This window comes from Blennius ocellaris (assembly GCF_963422515.1).
Source record: "Blennius ocellaris genome assembly, chromosome: 8".
Classification (NCBI taxonomy): Eukaryota; Metazoa; Chordata; class Actinopteri; order Blenniiformes; family Blenniidae; genus Blennius; species Blennius ocellaris.
In genome coordinates this window covers 18,883,911-18,910,459 of record NC_137657.1, presented here as the reverse complement: position 1 = coordinate 18,910,459, position 26,549 = coordinate 18,883,911, and the positions used below count along the sequence as shown (strand labels likewise).

The 26,549-nt window shown below is 37.9% G+C and overlaps 1 protein-coding gene across 1 annotated transcript in view; it reads left to right on the top strand.

Annotated features, from left to right (window-relative positions):
• The window catches only part of LOC308133227 (CUB and sushi domain-containing protein 3-like), a gene marked incomplete at both ends in the record, with an annotated part of 215,521 nt that overhangs the window by 14,038 nt on the left and 174,934 nt on the right, over positions 1–26,549 (top strand). The window contains 2 exons of the mRNA XM_080500528.1: positions 2,437–2,659; positions 23,972–24,084. Coding sequence (XP_080356654.1) covers positions 2,437–2,659; positions 23,972–24,084 — 336 coding nt within the window. The remainder of the gene's footprint in view (positions 1–2,436; positions 2,660–23,971; positions 24,085–26,549) is intronic.

The following is a 26,549-nucleotide window of genomic DNA, read 5'->3' as shown; positions in this document are numbered from 1 at the left end:
GCAAAAGCCATGGCTGACCAGAAAAGTTCAAACCCAAAAATGTTTTTGCTGCGAGATGTCAGTGCTCCACTAAGCCACCCTCTGTTTTATAATTAGTGCGCTCTGCCATTGTGTGTGTTGTTATATTCTTATGAATGGAAGAGGTGACTTTCAAACTAAAATAAAGCAAGGCATCAGTATTCAAATAGTGCAACATTGTGCATGTTTGCCCTCATAAAAATCTAATCCCCTCATGGGACTGGAGAGAATTGACTTCAAACTCAAGGTAAAGTACAACAACAAAACTGTAGGTGGGCTCACTTTTTGTAATCAACATGCCTTTCTCAAATTCACTTTTCAAGGCCATTTTCACTCGATGTGGGTGACACGAAGTCCTCAAGTGCACCTCATTAGCACTTACTTTTCTTGTAAACAAATGCAGACACAGGCGGTGGCGGCTTTGTAAAGAATGAAAGCAAAGCGGATCAGACGGTTAACGTGACATGTTGATTCAGTGTATCAGATTTGAGAAATGTGGGACTAATTAGTATATATCACATCAGTTCAGTCATGTATGATGCACTGTCAACAGACAGTTTCTCATCTGCCATTAAAAATTCACGTTTTTCCACCCTTACTCACAACTTGATTGGATCATTGATGAGGGCTGTGCTGGTAATTACAAAATCCCTGAGAGCATTTGAAAGCAGCTATAATGCTCCGTGTCGCAGGTTGGAACATGTTGACCCTGTAGGCGGCGCGTCAATGGTGCAAATTTTCCATGATTACCCTGTTTGCTCAGCAGTGGCGGAAATAATCGCAAGTTAGACATGCACACAAAACCTTGGCGAGAATTTATTCCTTCTGCATTTGGAGCAGCAGTTCATCACCTCGCTCAGCATTATGCGTAAAACTGTATGGGCGTACTGAATTTATAATTCTTTCTTCAAAGAGGTCAGGACACTTGATCGTGGGGGATGAACCGCTCTTGTTAAAGGTGTAAAATAAATGGACAATAAAAGGAGATGTATGAATTCTGAAGCATTGGGACAGGGCACTCTGTACTGTTGGTCAAGATCCTTGTAAATACCATTTTTGGAGAAATATTTTAGTGAATTATTCTGTAAGTAATAGGATTTCCTTTGTCGTAGAATATTAACAGCTGCTGGGCTTGTGAAAAAATAATAGAGTGAAACAGCTTGATCAGAGGGGAATTAATTGTGAGTTTCCAGTTTAGCATTTGGACTGTTTGCTTGGATCCGTTTATATAAGAAGAACATATTATTGTGAAAAAACGACTGCTGTCTGTCTCGTAAGAGGCCACTGGAGTTGCATAGCTACCAAGTGATCCGTGTCTATTATTTTCAACCCCTTTCATACTGCTGTGCGTGTGTGCATGCGTGCGTATGTATGGCCAACACAACGCGAAACATCCTTTACCTACACAGTGTGAAAAGCTAATTACACCAGGAGTAAATTGTGGGGGGTAAACCATGCATCTTAATTAAGTTTGCATTTCATTAGACAACATGCAAGATAGCCTGAAATAAAAGGGGCAGTTTTTTTTTTTTACACTGTGGCACAGTGTTTGTGTACCGGTATGTGTCACAAATTGTTTGTGCGATTATACGCAAATACGTGGACGTGTGGAGATGAACGAGTGTGAAGGAACAGGTGTACTACAAAAAGATAATGTTCTTGTGTGCGTTAGAGTTACTTAGCTGTGACACCTTAGTTTCAAACCCATAAAGATTAAACCAAGCACCCAAATTAGTGTAGTTTGCCCATGATGGTATAATGTTTACCTTTGTATGTCAAGATGATTGATTTTCAGCTAACCAGAACATTCAGCTGCAAGGATTTAACTTCTGGGAAGTAATGATGTGTCGCAAGCTTTTTGTTTGGTAAAACACTGAAAAACATCTTCAATTATGTGTGTGTGTGTGTGTGTGTGTGTGTGTGTGTGTCCCCCCCTCCCATTATTACTGCGGTAGGTGTTGAATCTTATTCTTTCTTTTTAATTTGAAGGGGAAGAGAAAGCAGGAATTGGAACACAAATCCTGGCACTGAGTCAGCCGGTTGCCAGATTTCCTTCACAGCCTCTGCCAGCTGAGAACAATGTGGATTTTCCAAACAATTTGTCCTCAGTTGAAGAAATATTGCACCTGAACTTTACACGTAGTTGTTATAATAAAACGTTGCTTGGAATAGCATCTGTACGGGACTGCTTAAAACTTTTACTGCTATCCAGTTTATTTATTGCTGCTTGGATGCTTGCACCAGGCAAAGTTTATCAAAATGAAATGCGTTTTCAGTAATGATGCCTACAATTTACTCCTTCTGTTTCTGTGATGTAGAGCATTAACTTTACTCTCCTTAGCCCAGTGTCACACATACTCACACACAGTCATTATATGCAGTGGATAATGAGTTGTTGTTTGTTCTCTGTCTTTCCAGGTTTTATCCATACTTGTGGAGGCACTTTAAAAGGGAGGAATGGGACGATAGAAAGCCCCGGGTTTCCATACGGATATCCAAATGGAGCAAACTGTACCTGGGTGATTGTTGCCGACGAGGGCAACAGGATTCATATAGTTTTTCAATCTTTCGCTGTGGAGGAGGAATATGACTTTTTATCTTTGTACGATGGGCATCCGCACCCGGCTAACTTCAGGACGAGGTAAGAACGTTTTCTTGAAGCCATGAAACTTGAATTCCATGTTTGAAGGCTGCCTGAGGTGGTGAGACATGAAGAAAGAAGCCTTCAGTGATCATTTCTGATGGAAAATATATTTTCTAATGCACACAATGATTAGGACTGCTTATTTTTGTCACAGAAGTGCCTGGTGTGCTGTGTGAGAACCAGTCTCATGCACGTTGCTTAAAATTAAGGTTTGATTAGCTGTGCTGTTTTCAAAGACATAGGTCTTTCACAAGTTGTTATGAATTAAATTTATTATTTATGTCACTTTCAACAGCGGTGCCATTTGAGTTTTGACATAAACATTAGAATTGTGTTGCTGGACACATTTAACTAAAATGTCTGTACTGTGTGGGTCAGTATAATGTCTGACATCATCAACATATTCAGATTAATTAATGTGCCATAATGAAGCTGTGCAGATAATGAGCTACACCTTAATATCAGGTGTGATGAAATGGAGACTTGGAGAAACCTTGCAGGGCTATAGCCGTCCAGGACTAGCTGTGACAATCTTTTATCTACAATCTAGAGAGCACCTCTGGGGGAAAAAAAGAGATTTATGAGACGAATGAGCAACAAAACTGCTGAGATAAATAGGAGCAACCAACTTGCATCAGAGGTGCTGTAAACACCATCTCAGGCTACTGAAGGACTGAATCAATTCAGAATTAATGAATGAGGCGCTTCTTGTCCAGTAAACAGGAGTTTAGTGAATTAGAAACAGGACCGCTCCTCACTGGAGACAACAATATTGGAGCTCTGCCGCTCTCTAACTGGCAACAGTGACAAGTAATAAGCCCTTCTACATTTAGTGAATGTATCACTATTTTAATGAGAGTAATCCATTATGGCCAAAAGTAGTAGTGTTGCAGTAACACACTACTTTCAATTGCTTTTTTGTTACAGACACACCAGTTAACGGTATTTAACGTTATTTTCTGTAGAACCAAAGAACTGCCTTCTCAAAATTGGAAAATTTTTTAATAAGGAGTTTGGATGTGAAATTAGATTTTGTGTCTCAGTTTTTTTAGAAGCTATGTAGTAACACTGTTTAAATTAAGTATATGTTTGTGAGCAAAATTGTTAAAGTGAATGGTGCTGGAACTTTGACTTCTTTCAAACCTTCAATAGTTGTGTTTGTACTCCTGTGCAAAGAAACCCATCAACCTTGAGAGTTCTGAACAGTATCCCCAGCATTTACTACTGAATGAGCATGCTGTGCTAGCTTCAGTGATACATGGGTCAGCTCAGTAGCTTCCGTTCCTTTATTCAAATGCCTCACTGGAGGAGACAGAAGTGAAAAAAAACATGGACATAAAACACAAAGAATCCTACTTGTTTGCTACAGTCACTGAACAGGCAAACAACTGTTTGCTGGCTACGCTTTCTGAATTCTCATAAAAGCTAAATCATTCAAGTATTCTGGGAACTTGTTCTGCGACCCTTTCATTTTATGCTGCCCTCTCAATACTTGACTCAAGCACAATTTTCACAGTTTCGTTAAATTTTTTCTGTGAGTTCACAAAAAAATAAATTATTCAATAAAAATAAAAAAATAAAATAAAAAGATCCATCCATCCATCTATCCATCTACCCATGCATGCTGGAGGTGTATCTAGGAAATGAGAGAGGCTCTTCAGGAACAAGATTGAACAACACTTTTAGAGACAAAGCATAATACTGTTAGTCATAAAATGTCTATGACATGGGCTACTCACTCTTCTGTTCCACATTTTTTGACATACGTGAGAACTCTTTATCTTTATCTAGTTGCCCTGTGACTGAAAATTTCATCCAAAAGCTGCTCAATGTAACATTGTAGTAAAAAAAAAGCAGCAAATACGGAGCTGCCTTATGTCGGTGTGTTTCAGCATGCACTGAGATTTGACAAGTTTTCACAAAGACAGGAAAATTGTTTATGTATTTATTCCATTATAGTTTAATGGTAAAGAATAATTACATCGTATTGCACTCTGGAAGTGCAGTGTATCTTCTAACAATACGAGTTGTTTTTGAATGCGTTTTTGGGTGTCCATTTTTTCACAGTTTTCACATATTTCATGCACAAGTCAAAATCCATGGTTGTGTGTGAAGTTGTGGAAAATAAATTGAATCAATCAATCAATCAATAAATAAAAACATTATGTAACCCTTTACACACTTTGCTTGCCACCAAAAGAAAGTCATAGAAAATCCCACCTTACATCACCAACAAAATTTCCAAAACCAATTTCTTATTATAATAGTTTACATCAATATGTCTACAGCTGCAACATGACTGATCGCTTTAATTCCAGGTATTTTTTCTCAAAAGAAAACATCCTGAGGTCTGCAGGCATTTTACTAATCATGCTAATCCTCCTGCCTTATGAATATCGTCAATAATAGTAAATAACACAGTCAAGGCTTCTTACTATATATTAATTACATAACTTTTTCTTTGAACAACATAATGGATAAAAGAAAAATGGAAATGTACATTTTTCATTGGCTATGAGAACATGTTTGGTAACTTCTGCATTTATTCTTGTTTCTTTCAAACTAATGACTGACTGTAAATTGATGACTACATTATGACAAAAATTGATGCTGGTACATTTTCCGTGTTTGCTGGGGAAAAATAACTTTTCCTTTTGAGTTAATTCACCTGGATAATGCATTTTACTTTGCACGAATAATCATTTAAAAAAACCCACTTGAGTAAATCATCAAACAAGAGCACACATTTCTTTTTTGCCACCATAGGCCATATTTAATTTCTTTTTTGTGTGAAAAGAATACATTATGGAGTAGTATAATACTGGTACTGATTAGTTTGTAGCCAATCTTTTGAAAATATCCAGAGAGCAATCTATCTATTCTAGAAACCTCTTTGGAACTAGAAATAATGCTATATGTGTGTGTTTTATACACTTTAATGGTTCTAAATGTATTTCATCACATATAAATGGCACATCTGTATTGTTTACATCAAGTTTAGAGTATTGAAATATATCCTAAGTTTATGTTCCTGGGTCCAGTACGTCAACCAATGCTCTATGTAGGTTAATAACCATACACAGTGTTTTAAGCAAAGCATGTACTTTTCTGATATATTCTCAACAAGGTAAATTGTAAGTTTTTACCAATACTACCAGTATGAGCAATTCAATTCAATCTGCACAAATAAGGGACAGTATGGCTGCCTATACTATATGTCTTCTCATGTTGAACATTTACAAACACTCATTATAATCCAATTTTCAGACAATATAAATATTGATTTGACTGAATAAGCACAGCTATCAGGAGTGTGCAGGGGTTTGATGTATTGCTGAATCTTACAGCTGGCAGGATTGGCGCTTAAGCAAATACAAATTCTGGCACTGTAACCCAGCTTTTACTGACCAGCCAATAAATTAGTTTCACCATATGAGGCAACATTAACAGCATGTGTGATCACATATGATGTCTGCCAAAACGTATTGACGCAGGGCCCTTTGACAGAAATTGAACTTAAATTGCTGCTATTAAAACATCATCTGTTTCCAAAATACAGGCTTGGGTCTGCGTTGTTGTACAGAGGCTGATTATTTTCGATTGGTTCAAGTTTAGGACATGTTTGCACCATGTCTTCTTGATTTTGTCAGGATTATTGAAAGCCCATGTGATGGTGTTTGCTCAGAGACTTAAAAGTGCTATTTTTAATTTTTCACATAAGCAACATGTGAGAAAAGTGACGCACAGTCAACGAGAGTCGTCACAAGCCTTTTAGGAGCATTGACAACAGCGTTATGCAACGTAGTCTTTTAAGTCTCGAAAGTGATTCATCTGCTAAAGTATCAACAATGATTCAGGCTCTTGAATTATCCCCATTTATAGCCACTTTTGCTACACAGCCTCCTCTGTATTACCACAGGACCACGGTCCACTTGGAACTGCAGCGGATGGGAAACATAAATGATCTGGGAAAAACCATTTAGCTCCTTCTTCCTGAGTGTTTCACTGTGAATTGCTGGACCCCACTTTCACCTCTGATGGAGCATGCTTGTGAATACAAGTGGATAATCAGACAATAAGATGTCTTTAAGAAAAAAAGAAACCTTTGACAGGTTTAAAAGCCGATGTGGGTATCACCACTTCTCTATCAACCCAGCCAAAAGATAATCTTCTCATAATAGACAACACTCTTATCTATAAAGAGAAGATTTTTTTTCTGAACAATTTGGGTTGACAAGGAAGATCTAAAAGCTTTGTGACTCACTTCTTTGGATTTGAGACTCAAAATGATTTTTCAAAGTAGGATTTTTTTTTTTTTAAGTAAGAAATGGAACAGTCCATACATGGTGCTCCATACATGTTGCATGTGTGGATCGTGAATCACACATTAAGATGATACGTTTACAGATATAGTTTGAAAAAAAAAGAAAAAAGCAAGCCAATAATGATTGGCTGATATTTTTCACAATTTACAAGGTTTAATAGTGTCATTGATCTCATGTTGTGCTGTTTTGAATAAAAACAATGACAGTGTTCATTAACATCTCCCAGCAATGGTGTTCTATTAAATATAATTTAGTTTTCAAATGTCAAAAGATTTGAATCTAATAAACCTGCAAAGGCTTTGCTGGGAATATGAGAAACATGACCAACAGCATTGTCATTGTAGTTGTTAACATTGATTTTTACACGATTGCATCACATCACCACACATTCGCTGCACTTTAACTGTTATATTACAATTCGAGGGAGCCTTCTCAGTTTTTACTGGGCGCTACATGCACAATTACAAGTATTCTGTTCTATTCGATATATATATCTCCACCTGTCTACATGCCAAAGTGTTCTTGAGCAAGACACTGAACCCAAAATGCTCCCAAAGGAATTACAGCGCTTCGCATGGCTGCAGCCTCCATTGAATGTGTGTGTGAATGAGTGAACGTGACTAATGATGTATAGTGCTTTGGGACTGCTTACACAGTTGAAAACGCGTGAGATTAGTGAAGTCCATTTACCATTCACCATTTATTCTATTGTGAGCAACCTGTGCCGCACCTTTATTTTTGCTAAAACCTCTGAATTAGTTTAATCAAGAAGATTTGGCATTTTACAACCTCTCTATCTTCCTCACCTTCAATTTTGATGTTGTGACTTTTGTCCTTTTGTCCAGTTATCTTTTTGCTTCAGAGCCAATTTTAATTCCATGCACTTTCATAATGAGTGTAAATCAAAGTAGGGTACAACATATTTTGCACTCCCTGACTTGTGAGTTCCAAATCAACTCGCCAATTTCCACAATTTCTTAAAACTCCATTGTTCCTGCTTGTCGTTCATCACTCTGCTCAACAGCCACCTACACCAAGGCAGTAGGGAGTCTTCTCCAAGCTATAGTTCTCACTCATATTTCTTATTGCAGTGTTCCAGGCCTTTATTTTTCCATGTGCAAGAGAGAGAAAATAGTGGCCACAGTATAGCAAATAGGGACTAATCAACCAGATTATATAGTTTAATGTAGCACAAAATGTGCAGTCTCAGCGAGAGTCCATGGCAACAGCTGGGTAGGCTAAAGGAAGTTGGCTCAAAAGACTACAACCACCTCCGAATACAAGACCCTGCCACCCTGCTGGTACTTGACCTGTTTCAAAGAGGCGTTCGATTCCCCTCCAAGTCCGAATTCTAGCTTTGAGGCTAACTAAAAACACACTCTTCAGTTCCAAGGGGAAGCATGTGACCTTGTTTGTAAGTTAAGGAGCGGTAGCATACATTCCCACTAGCTAGATGAAACTTTAGATATATTGACACTTGCCATCTCTTGCAGCACTTCTCAGTCGAAGCTGATTTGTGGCTAATCTTTACACTACTCTGCCTCGCTTTCTCATGTGCACTGAGCACAGGACTGACGATTCTACAGTAACACTTACTATACTGCTCTGAAAGATGGTTGTGAAAATTTAAATTTGTTACCTTAGCATTTTTATTTTATCGACTGGTATGTGTGCATTGGTGAAACAAGTTATGTTTCCATTTTAAGTTCACTTTAGGAGTGTGAATGTAAATGTATCGTAAAAATGTTGCCAGTTTTTATTGTGTGCATTGTATCCCAGCTTTCAGTTTTATTTTCTGGCAGGAATCCATCTTTCTTGTAATGGTCGCGAGTATTGCAGGGGAAATGAATGCTATACATATTTTGATTTGTGGTCGGCTTGTCATTTTTCATCCACAGTGCAGCCTTTCTGCAAAACTGACCCGGTGCCCGTGAATGCAGCTCAGAGTTTATTGATTCTCGAAATAATTTACACACTTTCCAAAGATGGCAATGCATTATACAATGGAAGGATATTTAAGTTTTAAATATGAAACAGGAGTTGGTGATGCAATTATAGGATATTTTTGCTGATATACAAGAAGGGAGGCTCACAGTGGTTTAGGTGCACGCAAACTTGTTATGAGACAGTTTGCTGTGTGGAATTGTAATGTCCTTCCTGTACACTGAAAAAAGAAAATAGTTGGACCAAACTAAATAAATTACTTCACTTGGTCACATCTGATTGAATCAAGTTTTTTGCCCATAATCTAATTCATTAAGTTCATTAACTTGACTTTGTTAGTTACCAGTACCCAAAATTGTCAATGAGATGGATGGATGGATGGAAAAGGCAAAAGTATTCAGGCTCAGTTTAATAAATATAAAAATGGCAATTAAGCAGACTTGAGTTTTGAATGGCTGGAAAAGCCTTCATTTTAAATCTAGGAAAGATCAATACAGCTTGCAAGTCCATCATCATTGTATTTTACACAGAGGCAGGCAACCATCCACACCTTCTGCCACTTTAGAGTCAACATTTTGCCTTACAGGTACCCCTTTGGGCTGTTGAAGGAAGCTGAAGCACCAAGTGTACACGCAGTGGTAACCCCACAAAGGTTCAGATGGTCATTAGTAATATGAGGTAATAATGGTAACTGCTGCACTGTGCTCTGATCCATTGTCATTTTATTTTATTGAGTTCCATGTGCCATATTTATGAAGTATCACACCATTATGGCAGAAGGCAGTTTGAGTTCACCCGCAGGATGCCCGCAGGAAACTTACCCGTGGTCCAAGAGAAATGATGGATGGCTGAATCATGGAGCTCTTATATTGTATTTATACATATTATTTTGTACAGTATGTACTGCATCTTCTTTTTGGAGCTTGTCGGTACTGGTAACATGCTGTGAATTTGACCAAATTAAATTCTGTGGTGTGAGCCAATCTTCTCAATATGAAGGGTTTTGATGTAGTTGCCACATTGCTGATGACTGTTAGTGACCGAAGTTCTTCCCCTACATCAATTAAAGCAAAACACAGCTCTTGTAATAAGAAGTTTATTTCTGAAAAAAATTATTCGAAAAGTGCTTCATATATAGAAATAGCAGAGTGATTAGTGTTTCATTTATCTTCTGAAAATGTTGTTGCAGCAGTGGCACTGCGCTTGTGGTCAGCATTAGGTAGGATGAAACACCAAGTGAGAGCTGCAGCACTGTGTGGGATGAGCATATTTTTGTCAGCAGTGCATTGCAAAACTCTGACTAAAGCTGTGCAGTAAATTTATTAAATATGCATTTTTATTAATTCAGCGTGACTCTCCACAGTGCTCCCAAATGTACACTGAAGTGTTTGTTTACAGAGATGTTGGTTCAAGCATCTGTGATAGATGGAGACTGCAATGTTATGCAGCGAGAGAAAACACAGCCAGAGTGATGTCAGAGAGGTGGCTGTGCAGAATGAATGTTTTGACAGCCATGGGGTTGCTCAATGATCTGGTCACATGTACGGTTATTGACTAATAACATGCAGTAAGAGGTATCGGTGTTGACCTGAAAATGCGACATTTTCTTGACTCAAATGGCATTTTTACTATGTACCTAAATATATCAGATTTGTCTCTGGGTGAACGCCATTCAAACCTATTGATGTGACATGAGTCTTTATTTGAGAAGAATATACTATTCAATGACAAATAACATGATTCCCATTACCTGTATTGAAGTAATTTTGTTCCTTCAATGAACGTGCACATTTTGTGCCAACATGCTGAAAACCTTTGTATTTATTGTTTGCATTTTCGAGAGGGCCATCATAATATGAACATGATGCATTATTTCCCTGCAATTCCATGGCATATATATATATATATATATATATATATATATATATATATATATATATATATGGCCGTATCTGTATTGGCATCAGCAAGGGGCCACACGAGTCTGAAAATATTGCTTTGTCAAATGTTCGCAAAAAAAATTCAATATCATAGATCCCAAGAAAAGAATGCAGTTCGCTGGAGTGCTGTGTACCAACGTTTTATAGTCAGCCAGTAGGGAAATAAATATATGTAAATGTTTTCCTCCAAGAAACCACCAGGGAGCGATATAATGGAACTGTTCTACCAAGGCATCTTTTGCCAAAGAACAATAAATTCAACAACTAGTGTTCAAACTATGAACACAATGTTATTTTTATGGTAAATTTAAAGTAAGTGAAAATAGTATGCTTCAATTGATTGCATAGCCCCTTTTGAAATGAAGTCACATGCACCACTGACTTCTCCGATAGCATATTGGATTCAACGCTGCGGGTATCGTCAGCTCATGCATGTTATTCCCATAATTTCCAGTTCTCAACAACAACAAAAACCCCAAACACTTGAACTTGTGATGAGAAACGATAACATTTTCTCCGAAATGTTTGACAATATAGAAATATTAAGAAGAAAAATGTAATACAAGTAAACATATACAACCAGCTGCCATGCATGACTGAACATTTTCAGGAGTGATGCCGGTGCACCTGAAATTTTGAGGACACATGGAGAGAGCTGGTTGAGACTGGAGATGTATTTCACTGCATCTCATCGGAGATGCTGCTTTGTGCCAAGCCAAACAGGGGCTATCTCGACCTGTGTCTCTCATTCCTGGTCCTGGAGTATGCACATCCTGCATGTTTTCGTTGTCTCTGCTGACCCTAAAGAACAGCTCATTATCAAGATCTGTCGAAACCTGACAACATCTTGTTTACTTGTACTCGCTGAGCTGTTGCAGGAGCACATCTAACATGCAGGGTAGTGCTATTCCAGGACCAGGGCTGCAAAACATTACTTTAGACAATGCTTGTGGTTTTACCAGCTTCATCAGGGTTTTTCAGCACTTTTGCAGAAGTGACTCAGTTAACTTCTATTCTAGTGTCGAGTCTATTTTTGACATAACCTGCGTCAAGTTTTATGGACCAGAATGAGCCAGACGGTCAGTCAGACATAGCAACAGTATCGATAATGTGGTGAGCATCCAAGACTCAACCCTGTGTAGTCCTCCATCATGAGGCCAGATGAAACTAAAACAAAACAATAAACACAATTACAATGGACAAACTAACACTTTCAATTAAGCCAACTCAGCTGTAATGAATTTGTGAAGGACATCGATGTGATGCTGATAAGAATGATAGCAGTTTGTCTATTACCCTTATAACAGCCAAAAATGTAACAACATAAGTTTGGCCATTGTGAATGTGATAAAGCCAAAAGTGTAAAAATAAAAATAAAAAATGTAAACCAGGACAATGTGTAATCTCCACACAAAAATACATTTAATTAAATTTTTGCAAGAATTCATTGTAATCAACATATTTGTGATCATTTATTAAAGACAAAGTTTGGATGGTTTAAGCATTGGCTGTATGGAACGTTTCAAGTATCACTTGTGCTTCAGTCGCAGTTTGCAGACAAACAGCTGAAGTGGAAATGTAAACAGTGAATGTAGTCAACCACATGAAATATAACCCACCAATTCTCTAATAAATGTAATTGTGCAGACCATCAAATAAAGCTGACTGAATAATGTGTGCATACATTTTACTGACTGCAAAGTGATGAATAACTTTTTTTTTTAATCTAAGAAGCAATAGTTATGAAGAATAAAGCAGCAGGACACTATTTGATCATATGGGTGTATCTCAAAAAGTTGGAATACTATTGGAATTGTAAATGTTTTGTTAGTTATTTCTACAATCGTAACAGATAAACTTTCAGGCATGGATAGATTATTATGTTAATTACAGCATGTGCTTTGAAAATAGGAATTATTCAAATTATTTTCATGACTTATAAGCTAAATGGATAATGAATAAAACAAAAAAGCTTTGTCATGTGTAATGAATATAAAATGGAAATTGCCATGTCTTGATTAAATTATCACACATATAAACTTACAGACTGACAAACTTGAAATTGACATACATTTTTTTTAATTATGCAGCTTCTGAAATTTCTGGTACATGGCAATATCTGACCAGCTCACATTATATAAAAATGTAATTGTAAAATTGTTTAATTAAGTTGTGTAGGTTAATTCACCTTCACATATCAAGCTTTTAGGAGCAATTTGTCATCCAATGGGGTTAACAGTTTTCTCTACAAGGAGTCCGACATGATTGATTACTCATCCTGGAGCTGATCCCGGCTGACACTGGGTGAAATCCGGGTAGATCCGGGGCCAGGTCAATAGTCCATCACTGGGAGAAAAAAAACCAACAGAAAGACAGATGATCACACTTACACCTACGGGCAATTTAGGGTCATCATTTAACCTGAAAAAAATAGTTTTTTGGACTCTGGGTGGAAGTCGAGGCAGAAAATCCCCCTATGCAGAAGGAGGACATCCAAACTGTGCAGAGAAAGGCCCTAAAGCCCAGCCTTGAATTGGGAATCCCCCAGCTGTGTGATGGGAGGGCAAAATGACACCACTAAGAGTCTCAGAGATTTTAAGATTCACAAAGAACTCACCTAGTCATTCATAGAAAAAAAACAGGAGAGGCAAAACACATTTTTGCAATGAAACAAATGTAAATTGCTAAATTTTTAAGCCTAAACCTCCAAATTGCAATGCAGTTCTTGGTGTTTTAGTCACAATTTAGTATTTTTTTCCCCTCTGAGTGGTGGTTTTCTCGCATTGTGGGACTTTACTGCGTGGTGCCAGAAAATGATAATTCCATGAGTCTTTGCTGCATCCCCAGGGCCCAAAGTGCACATTTGTGGAACTCCTGCTTTCCCACAATTAATTCACTTCTCAAAAAAATTACTGGAAATAAGGAGACACAAGGCTTTTTACCTCAGCTGTTTTTCTTACCTTTTATTAAAATTTGTAAGGAAAGATGCACCATGTACTGTCCCACCCTCTCCTCTAGCAATGACTCACATTTCCATATGCTAGCATTTGCAGTCATTTAATTTTCTCTTCCCCTTTTCTTTTCATGCACCCAGGCATTATTTCAGTGGGGATAAATAAGAAAGTGAATATAATGACAGACAACCCTCCTCTCAGCTTTTCTTATCTTATTTCAGGATATTTATAAATAGAAACCTTGATCAAGATTAAAGAGTCACCTCTTTTTATTAATCCTATTAATTAATTAAAGCAGAACATTCAGAAGGGAATGAGACAAAAGCGACAATGAATATTTAACATGAAAAAGAATCGACATTGCCATGATGGACCTGATTAGTGTGTCTCCCCATTGATGTATGTATTCTCTTTGCTCTCTTGAAGTTATTTTTTTCCTGTGTTTCTCACCCAGTGCTACTCTTACATTATGTTCAATCCCTCAAGCCTGAATATTTCTGGTTGAAGCACTCATTATTGTCCTGGAAATATATGTTGAGGACCGTCGAGTGAGACTTAGGGTAAGAAGGGCTTTTCTTCCAACAATGCCCTGCACAAATATTGTTTATATAATGGAGATCTCCTTGTTATCATTGTTATGGTGTCAGGCATGTATTAAAAGATGTGATAATAAAAACTTAGTTTTTGATTTGTAACTTAACTGAACTACATTTCTTCTTTTTTTCTTTTGCTGCAGCGCATGCATTAATTATCTGTGACGGTCCACAACTAAATCCCAAGCTACACGTTACAACTGTGCCTCTCAGAAAGTTTTTCACTTGTAAAAGAAGGTGCTTAGAGTAATTTCAGTATTTCTTTTTCATAACTTAAACTTCTTGAAATCTTGACAATATTGTTTTTCTTACAATGGCCAGAGTGACTGAGTATTGAGATGTGAAACTAGTCTTTTCTCTGTAAGTACCTTTACTTGTGAAAACAAAAGATAGCCTTCAAAAGGCAGAACATTTTGTACAAAGCTTTCAAAGTCTTCTTGAACACTATTGACATGTATTATCAGTTGTTGCCATGTGTTGTTTTTTTCGCTCAGAACATAATGGCCCACTCACTGTATTTTATTTTTAGTTCAATCAGAAAGGCCAAATTAGAAGTGAAGAATAAACAGTGTACACAATTTATATCAGCAACATGCTAAAAAAAACAATAACAAAAAGACAACAAAAACCTACAAACATTGTACATTTTCTGAGAGTATAAAAAGAATAATTGATTTGAACTAAAATTCATTGTTTTCATTCTGAAGCAGATTCAGGAAATTATAAATTATAAGATCCTGCTGGGATAGTTTAAACTTTGAGCACTCTGAACAGAAGTATAGCAACTGTTTCAGCAGTTTCTCCTTTTGTAAATATGAGTACTGCCACAATTTCAACATGGCCCCCATAGAAGAGGGAAGAAAATCCCTGAAATGTTTTCACGTTAACCTCAGACCGATGTTTTCAGTGTTCTTGCATCTGGCAGACTGCTGCCTTGACTTTGGTCTATGCTTTACATTATTTATCATGAATCTTTTAGAGGTGAAGGGTCTCACTTCAGCTGTTAACTTGTTGAAGATGAGAATAAGAAAGCGATCCCACATACCCGAAAGAACATCCCTGGGAAATATACAAAATATCTGCTCATGTCTCTGTGTGAAAGGTCTTCAAGAGTTTACTTTCAAAAGATGTACAAAATATTACATTTGAGGTTGATGACTGACCTCATCTGAGTCTGTCCAACTATGGGTAGGCGGGGTTTCAAAGGACTGTACCTCCAGTAATGTTCTTGGTTCTTGAGAAACTTGTTTTAATTAAATTATTACTTTTACTATTACTTTACACTGTTGATTGCACCGAATCACAGGCTTGAAATGGGATCGTGTGTGTGTGTGTGTTTATTTCTGAAAGTCATTGTCCACACTTGTTTTTTTCTTCTTTTTTTTTTAAAATTATCTCTTTCACTAATAGTTTTATTTCCAGTGTATCCCAGCTTCACTGTGTGGAGGTTTGTTCTCAAATGTGAATGTAAATGTCACATTGAATGTCAATGGTTGAAACAAGCATACAGTATATGCACTGCTTAATTTCCCTCTGGAGCTTTCAGTCACAGACGTGAAGGCCAGTCGTTGATATACTGATTTACTGATGTCGAATATGAAATATGTCCAAGTGTGTATATGTGTGCAAGGTACAGTTTTGGTTGAAATTATTGATTTTGAAGGCAAACCATCAATATTGTATATTCAAGTCCAATACCTGTTTCCCTCTGTTCGAAACATGCATGTCTTTGAAAACATTCAAGCATCACCTTGTATTCAGACCTTTATGAAATTGTTTTGTAAAGCTCCCTCAAAAGATTACAATTCTGCACTTCCTTACCTTTGCTTCATTGGATCCACATTTAGACATGTATCATAAGTCATTGAAGTTCTATAGTGTTGGATGGAATAACAGCAGTAATGTTAACAAGTAAGGATTAGAAGTTTTCGAAGAGCCGTTTTGTTCGTGGTCATTTTAAATGACATTTGTTGCATGAATCATATGGCTTAATCTTTTTTTCTACTTTGATTGAGAAGAGATTAATACAGTTATGCCAGAGGCGACAGACTCAACACGACATTTAGATGTGTTTTAACACCCTTTAAAAAAAAAAAAAATGTATGATGCTGTAAAGCGCCTTTGTTTTTAAAAGCACTATACAAATAAAATGAATTATTATTATTATTATTATTATTATTATTATTATTATTATTATTATTATTAAGCCACCTGGTTTCTCTATGAGTTTTAGGTGTGAAGACATACATATTGGATACTTGACCAGGGTTTCAAATGTTATCTGCTGAGGTGAAATTATAAAAATAAATTGACATGACAAACATTGTTACTCCCCAATGTTCCATTGCACGTTCATGCTTTGGTGTTATAATCTCAGGTTTCATCCATTCCCATGTTTCATTCTTTATTTAATCAAATGATTAGGGTTTCTTTCTTTCTTTCTTTCTCTCTCTTTCTTTCTGTACTACTCCTTCATATTGATAAATCCGCCCGTGTGTGTGTACCTATGGGTAAGTCTATTTTCCTGTGGATTTGTGACGTTACCAGAAAGCTGAATGTCCTTAACTTTTTGTGAGTAGTGTATTATTGGTTGATCCTAAGCCTTCAGCCTATTCCCCAGGAGTTTCCATTTTTCACCAGAACATTGCTTGTGTTTGCTTTTTTCATTTTCATGATTCTTTTTCTTACACATGCATCACTGCAGTTCTACTAGAATTGATTCCTCTGGGATTTTTTGTGATCCATATCCATATTTGATATAAATCTCTTTACCCACCTGGATGGCCTATTTATATTATCGTATTGCAACTCACTCCACATCACTCTATGTCACGGTGCACTAATGTAAATTAGTGTACGGCGCAGCTTTACTGGACATAGCTTGGGGATTAATTGGCAAGTGTAGTTATCTGTGACATACGAGTGCCCCTAAACTGTACTGTACGTCAGGATAAAAAGTACTCGAAGGCCTCTTTCATAAAATTGATATGGAACATCAGGTTAAGGATCCATACCAGGTGTGAGCAATTGGTTTTTCCAAGAGGGCCACATGAAGAACAGCGGCTATTGTGGCAATGCGATATATTGCAATGGTTTTAACAGACTGCCGTTCCTGGTTTTGCATCAGTCAATTTTTAAAAATGGTTTCCTTGTTTTGGTAATTGAAAATGTAATCTCTCAATACAGTGGGTAAAAGAGTGAATGCCAGCACTAGAAAAAAATGAGCTTTGAAGCTCAAGTAAAGGTGTAGTATTGATTAAATTTCTTTCATAATTTCTTATTGACTTCCACAGACCATCAGAAACATCCAATAGGCCACATGTGGCCCCAAGGAGTAAGTGTCTTGGTTAGATTTGTTCTCTGTCTTAATGTTTCATAAAAAGTGTTTCTTGCAACTTGTTCGTGGTACCTGGACAGAAATGTTTGCTCATGTAATGTTTAGCAATGATTGCGTTTGGTCAGAAATTCAAGTTGGGTGTGGATAATGGTTATATAATCATTTATCAGTTGTCTACAAGTATTTGTCCACCTTAAACGAGCAAACTATAGATTTGATTATCCCCATAGGACAATAATCATAATAAATATCAAATGTAAGTCACAATCCACCAGGAGTCTCCCTCCCTTTGGCTGCCTGTTTGAAATGGTTAATCTAGTAAAGCAGCCAGTAACTGTTTTGACCAAGAGACCCATTTTTGTCACTTTCCACCAAATCAAATTTAGAGAATGTTAAAACAGTATAAAGTATAATTTTCTGAATGCTTCAGGGAGCCACTACATAAGGGCTGAAGAGCCACATGTGGCCCTGAAGCCGCAGGTTGCAGACCCCTCATCAAAGTGGTGGCTAACACAGCAGTGGTAGTTTTATCCCAAAAAGACATGTGACAGTCTTTCTTTGGAATTTGCCAAACTTGATTCAAAGACTCTGAGAACATTTGAGGAAAAAACAACAACTTTGGAGTGAAGTTTACCAGCTATTCCCAAATCCATTACTCAGTCCCAACAGAAGTTCTGAGTGAGAACCTGCTCATTTCAAAGTGAGGCTCTTGTCTGCTAATGTGAGTAAAAGTGCAATATTGACAGATTTTTGATGCACAACTTTAAAAAATCTTAAGACTGCAGCTGTCTATGTGGAAAAGGTAACATTTTCTGGAACTGAACTATTTATGCACAGCTTTAGGGATTTAAATAATTTACTGAATTAGAAATAATGCTAACAGCTGTGTCTTTTTGCAAATTTGTGTTAAAAGGATGTTACCTTTTTCCCTATTCCTTTTTTTCTTGGGAGGGGGGGGGTGTTGAAATTTATTCCAACTTTTGTGCAACACTTGACAGCAACTCTTTAGAGAATTACTTGTACCGTAAATGTCAAACGCAGTGGATGCAACTATGATACTGTAAAAAAGTGTAAGTTTGTAGCACGTCAGAAATTCATACATTTACAATTCAAATGGTATATGGATTTCACATATATAGCGCTTTATAGCTGTGTGAGCCACCCCAAGCACTTTACATAGCTCATCACATTCACCCGTTCACACACAGATTCACATACCATTGAAGGCTGCAGCCATGCAAGTCACGGTCACTCCAATGGGAGCAGCTTGGGGTTCAGTGTCTTGACCTTTCGATATGTAAGCAGGCAGAGGTGGCAGAGTTTAGAATTGAACCTGCAACCAACCATCCGAGCTATACTGCCCCAAGTAACAAGTTTAAAAATGTTTTCACTCTCTGACGAAAAAAAAAATCAATTAATAGGATGATTTGACCTTTTAATACTGCAGTTATTAAAATGAAATGTCAGTGTCTCGAGTTTCTGTTATGATTTAGGACATGTCAGTATGAAGTAAGTCTATTAATCATCCCCTGCTGTTTTTCTTTTTTCTTTGTATCGGAGACGGCCAGCAGGAGAGCCATTGTTCACCGAAGTAACAGTCTTTATTTCACAACAATAAACCAAAGACATTCAATTCACCTTAATTGTTGCTTACTTCAGATCACTCAAAACACTTGAGGTCTCTACCCTGTTCAGTCTCCCTTTGTTCTCTAGTTGCTCACATATAGGTTCAGAGCAGTCAACCAAGAGGGAGAAGTGGGCAGAGACGGACAAAGAAATATAAAAAAGGCAATAGCACACTGACTGTACCAGTAAGACAACAAAGTGCAAGCTGACGGGGAATAAACAGCCTCCTGTAATAAGAGACAGAGAGAGTGGAGGGCTGGAGTAACGCAGAGGGAGGGCCAGATGGAGGCAGACAGAGAGTGAGTCTGATAAATTGAGGAGCATCATTCCTTTCTTTTCTCTGGGTATGGCACGTAGCTACAGTGACACACTAATCAGATGGCAGCAATGTCTGACAGCTACCTTGGGGGCTGATGTAGGGTGTTCAGGTGGAAGGAAAGGCTGCATCTGTCCGGGCAATTATTGGCACTCTGTTCCCAGTCGCACACAGTCTTTCTTTTGCCGCTGGTGTTTCTGTGATCCATAAACAGGGGGCGCTGCCGTTGCTCAGACGAATGTCGTCTCGACCCAGAGTGACATCTTTGATTGACATTGAGCCCCTTGTTGATGTGCAACACCTGGTACCTCTCTGCGCCACCCTCGCACAGTTTCTGCTCGTGGAGCTGCAAAACATTTCTTTTTATGTGCGTTTGTGAAAAAAACCTTTGATCCGTTTTCTGCAAGCTTCTGAGTTGAGAATGTACTTCATGCTTACTGCATATGCCGATGCTGTGGAGACATCAGCACTTGTTATTTTTGTTTTCCAACAGGCTTTGATCAAACGTATCAAAGGGTTTTAGCAAATTTGGTTCTGACTTTGTCTGGCCTCTGACGTATCTCCTCCATCACTAAACCATGCTTAACACAACTCACAGATACTGCTTTAGCTACAGTTGCTGGCCTTGTTTTCTCCATCTCTTAAATTTCTCTGTCTCTAAATGATCTTTCTTTACATTATCTTTCTACACCTTTTAAATGCTGTTCAGGCTCAGTATTCACTAAACTCACAAAGACAAAATACTAATAATGTTTTTTTCTTACATTTGACTCTTTATTATGTGTAATATAGCCTTGAGAACCCTCATAAGTACACCATGCAATAAGCAAATGGATTGCAGCTGAGTGCAATAAAAATGAAAAGAACACTATGTGCATTCCTCAAAATTAATTTAGTTCTAAAGGGTTTTGAATTATTGCTGACACATTAGTAAAAATATCCAGAATTGCTATCAAAAGAAGCTTGACTATGACGGTGTAACCTTTTTTTTTTTTTTTTTTCTTCCAAGAAATCATTTTACATAGTTTATATTCAAGTGGTGACACTGAAACCACTTCACCGTATTTCTCTAGCTACAGTTATAAAGTAAACTCCATCTCAGGTCTGGTGGATACCTCCCAAAGGGAGATTATGACTTAAAGTGATACTAACAATGTTTCTCCTTTCTTTTAATGTATAATCTCCAACATTGCCATTCAAAAGAGACCTTCGCGCCGTCTTAGTCACAACATCCTTGTGTCCTTTGGAGACAACAGGCCTCATGTTGTTTATCTGTTAATGACATTTACCAACCATTCACCTGATGCTCCTGTTGCCAAAGCAACAGATCACAGTGAATGCCAGATGATGGAGATGTCTTTATTGGCTTTTTGTTTGTGCGCATACTTGGGTCACAGTTTGTGTCTTGGTTTAGTCCAAAGATTCCTGACAAGATGTTAACATACCATATTTCATCTTTTAGAAAAACAAATCAATGTATAGCATCAGACAAGCCAGATAAGATAAAAGACTATTGACTGACAAATAATCTCAATATTTTTTTTGCATCTTTATTTATCCATAATTGTCAAAAGTCATTTTCATATTTTTCCTCAAGTGATGTGAAATTTCAGGGCAACATGAACAAAAATCACTCAAAACCTCTTTCAGAAATACACGGTCATGCATTGTTTATGGTGTTTCAAAGTATTTCCTGGGATGCTGCACATGTTCGGACCCCTGGCTGGTTAAAGATTGTGCTTGTTCATTTCATGTTTCACGTCGCACTGCAGAGCAGACCTGAGACATGACCTGTCTATAACAGGCGTAAGAGCAAAGAATTATGACCAGCCCTGCCAACACTGTCACCACCTAATCCGTGTCCCTGCCAGCCTTGGAAGAAATGTCTTCCCCTCATGTAGACTAACCCGTTGATGTCCTTATCCCTGTATTTTGAGCCAAGATGACCACAGTGCAATCTGGACGGATTTAGATCAGGGTGGGCTTTAATTGTGCAGCTTTAAGTTCATCCACAGCACTTGTGATTATATTTATATGATTATTATTATATTAGTATTATTTTGTGTTTAATCATGACTTTAGATTGATAAAGATTTATTATACATATCGTTGTGGCATTGCATGAATTGTCTTTCTGCATCCCATGTTACCATGGCGGCACATCCTGTGTCTTCCCCTTTTGCCCTATGTCTGTGGAGTTCACACAGAAACATAAAACATAAAGTTTGCACAACTTTTGTAATTCATATCCAAATGAATTCAGGGTTCATTTGTGTCATTTCCCCAGCAGCCATTACAGGTCAGGGCTCCATTGTCTGTGAGCATGTTCACCACAGGCATTGATTGTTCTGTTCTGTTCCTTTCTGGTCAGCCAATAATTAGTTCCCCCATGGATCCTCCACCCCAGACTTTGAGTAAGGAGGCCAATGATAAAGACTACCAAGCTTGATTTCAAACTGTGATTCAGGGAAAATATCTACCTCCCACACAGTATTAGCAGTGGACCCACCCAACCCCTGTCCTCCTGTTGAAATGGCAGGGAGACGTGCTTGGTATGTAGCTACGACAGTGGACAACACCAAGATGAAAAGGAAAGGCTAAGGTCTCACTCTTGTATTTTCAATGCGTCTTTTGAGGACATTAGCACATAATCAAAGTCAGATTTTCATGTGACCTGTGAGATGTTATAGCACAAATGTTTTAACTGCAAATATTGCTCTTGCTTTGTATTTTCTGGTACAGAATCTAATCTTAATCTGTTTTATTTACTGTGCCCTCTTAGCAGTGTTTTGGGCCTTGCAAAATGCATGTGCTTCCTTTTAATATTTATATTCAAACCACTTTATTTCGTGTCTCTTATTGTTTTAGCCATTTAAATTTCTGACTAATTCCATTGGGTTAGACAGAGGCTAGATAAGTGAACTACCACTCTTCCCTACGTTTGCTGTTAGCTTTTAAAACACTAACAAAGAGATTCCTTGTGATGCACAAGTTTGCTTTCACTTTCAATTTAACCACAATGGCATGCACAATTCACAATGGTCTGTTGTGATCAAGCCTCTAACAGGGTTGTATTTTAAGTTTCCTGTCTTACAAAAAAATCCCATTATGTAGCATCTGTATTTTTAGCAGTACCTTGACAAATACTGAGTAGTACCTGCAAAAAAGGGATACTTATTCACTGCACAGTTCACAGTGCTGTAATTGGAAACTCTATTGAAACCGTAAATACAGCACCTTCTTCTTTGGTGTCACTGAAACAGTTTCAGTATTTTCACATTTGGCCTTCTACGGGCATTATTTACCTGCCTTAATGTCAAGTAGATTTAGTCACACAAAGGGCTTAAGAACTGGATCTATTAAAAAAGAAAAAAAAATACAAGAGAAAACAAGATGGCCAATGTAAAGGAGACATTTAGTTCCATGCACAAGTTTAGTCCGAGCTAGGCTTCCTGGCTCTCTGCAGCGGAAGGTCGATAGAACATCAGCAACTGCCGCTGAGGAATGGTCAGCAACACATCTTGTTTACAACGTCGTGAAAGTAAATGGATTTGTTTGGATGTGCACCTAATTTAAAATGCAGTAATGAAGCAGTCTGTTACAATGCGGCTGGCAGCCTTCAAACACCGTCCAACAATGAGGATTGTTCCCGCTCGGGTTTTGATTGTATGGCGCTGTGTATATTACTGGTGGACAAATTACATCACAAGTCTCAGCGTAGTCCAGTTTTATTACACCCACAGTGCTGCAGTGCTCACATTCACCTGTGGTGTGAAGTCTTTCAACAATCATTATTTTTAATAAGTTTAGTCGTCTTGGTGTGCTGTGTTTGAGGATCATCGCATTTTATTGTCTCGCAATTGGAATCAATTAATTTGAAGGGAGCCACTTTCCCAGCTGGCATATCCAGTCAGCGCTTCACAAGTTGGTATTCTGCGGGAAAGTGTTTCACTTGCGTTGTCTAAAACGATAATAGTTCATGGGGAGAAAGGTATAATTGGTTACATGTGGCCACAGTGAACAGTGACGTGCTGATTGCTCTTTAATTTGCATTTAGCGTATGAAATCTCCAAAATGAAACGTTTTATCTCTGTAATAATCTTCGTCAACGTGACGGGTTGTGATGGATATAATTATATCTGTTTCATTAAAGCATGTGTCTTGCTTTTTTATCAAGCTTGTACTAACTTCACAATGTCATTATGGGGTGTAAATGTGATGATAGGAATGAAATCACACGTTGAGTTCTGAGGTCTCTTTTTTCTTATCTGCAGGTTAACAGGATTTACCATCCCGCCACCTGTGACCAGTTCTGGCTCCATTTTTTCACTGAGGCTTACCAGTGACTTTGCAGTAAGCGCTCATGGATTTAAAGTAGCTTATGAAGGTAAGGAGAGCGTCATTTCCTGTTCTTTGTCTCTCACTGTTTTTAGAGAACGAAGCATTTTACATAAAACATGACCAAATATGTAATCAATTGAATAGACTACAATGAGAAAGTTTCTCATAAATTGGGTCATCATTTTGAAGAAAAATACATAATTCGGGACGTGGTGGGTCGACACCATTTATTCTTCAGAGAGCAGCATGTGATCATGCATACTCCACCTGATTTCCTTGTGGACTTCCACTGTTGAGTTATGAAAACATTAGGTACTTCAATTAAGCAAATTAATCTCATATTTTCCGAATCAACATCCCTCCCCCAAAAGTCCTGAACCTTTTCTGTGACTCCAGAGGTGCATCTGAAATTGCATGGCAGATGGTGATGGGAATTAGTTGAGCTAATGGATGTACTGAGTTATCCGTGTTGAAGCAGAGCCGAGTGCAGCGGGGAGCTGTCTAAATATGAACTATCCTTCTGTGACCATCTTGCTCCCTCATTCTCCTTTCAGGTGAACGTCTTTGCTCATCCGTCTTTGTTTTTCCCCTTTTCATTCTTCTTTCAAGATTCATTTGATCAGTTTGGTTTCTCTTCCTCTCCGTTTTCTTTCTCCAGCTTGTCTGCATCACTTTACTTCACAATCTTTTAGTCATTTCGTCATGTCCATTTCCTGTCCAACATTGTCCTTTACCTGGAATGACTCTATACACTAGCCTCACTCCTCCACATCCCCCCCCCCCCCCCCCTACCCGAGACCTGGCCAGTGCAGGACCTCTCTCCTCTCCATCTGCCCATTTGTGCTCTCCCTCTGTCCCCTGCTTGGCTTTTCCTCCTCCCGTGTCTCCATTTATCTTGTTCGTAGTCTCCAGCAGGTTGCAGGGTTGAAATAGATCTCGTTCCTTTCCTTCATCTTTTGAATTTATAATATATCATAGAAATTCATGGAAGTTATCTTCTTATATAGCTGTGAGACCTTTTCCTCCTATTCAGAATTGGGGAAAAAAGGTATTTTCAAAAAATATTTTTCACAGCGAACACTTGTTGGACTGGACTTCACTTGAAAAATGTCGGTCATATTTACTATTAAGACAATAATGTGATAAAGAAACACTTAAATCATTTTCCTATGACTAAAGCACACTATTTAATAACCAGGTGTGCAAACTGTGTACAGCACACATCACATTGTAGATTCTGAAAGTTTATCTCTTCTGCTTGAGTCATATTGACTTCTTTCGGTTATTTGACTCAATGTGTGAAAATACGAAAACAATTTTTGATGTCAAAGCTGGAATACCAACCGATCCTGGTGCTTGAGGCAACTTTACACAAGTGTGATGTAGGAGCTTAAAGCCTGCAGTGTGCACAGATACAGTTTGATATTGGGGTGCTGTACTCTGAGGATATCTGATTTTATTTTTATTCCAAGAACCATTTAACCAATCCAAATGAACAGTTTTTTTGTGGAACCTCACACAAAGAGGAAGGAAAAGTATTGTGACATTCATTCCTCTGTCAATTTCTCCAGCCATATATTGACAATTTAAGTAATTCAAATATTAGTTTTAAAATACAAATGCTGAAGAAAGAAACTAGCAATTTCCTAAGGTCTATTCACATTTTTATTGATTCGATCAGAATTTTGTAAATTTGCAAAAAGAGTCCTTAAATAAATTTCATACCCCTTTGCAGTAGGCCAAAGTACCATTAAGACATTTTTGCCCCCTTATGGGAAACGCCAATCTATGAAACATTATCAGTTGAGATGGTACACTTGCATAATGGCAGATTCTCAATTTTTAGAAAGGGAGATGTTTCATTTCATCTGCTCAACAGGTACATTTCATATTTTCTCATTTTTTTTAATCGTTCACAGCATAGCGTTGAATATTTCATTGTCATCAACCCATGATTGTACATTTACATTTTTTTTCCCAGGATCCCTCATGAATGACATGTATTAGTGAGAAACTGTGCTCATCCATAATGTATTTCCCAACCACATAAGTCGCAGTCATTGCTGTATACCTTTCTCTCTTGTTATGCTGATATGGTTTGCTAAATCCTGCACATGAATATGTATATGCTGCGCATTCTTGTGGTGGAAAAAGTGCGATGCTTGTAGACTCTCAGAGATGATTGAATCATGCTTGCAATTAGGGGGATTCGAATCCACGAGCATGCAAAGGACACAATGAAGGACACGACCAGATGGAATTTAATTTCTCCACGGCCTGTCAATCTTTTATCAAGTGTGTTGGCATACCAACCAGCTTCAACTTTCTGTGAGTTATATTACCGAATAGTTTTAGCATTCTTGAACTATCACGACTCTGTGGACATGATTCTGCAACCCTGACGCTAACAGGGTGAAGTTGCATTTAAAAAGCAGTGCAGATAGTTTTCTGCAACACAGCTAAACAGAAGCCATTGGTGCTGTCCCAAGGAAAATGGATAGGCTGCAGTCA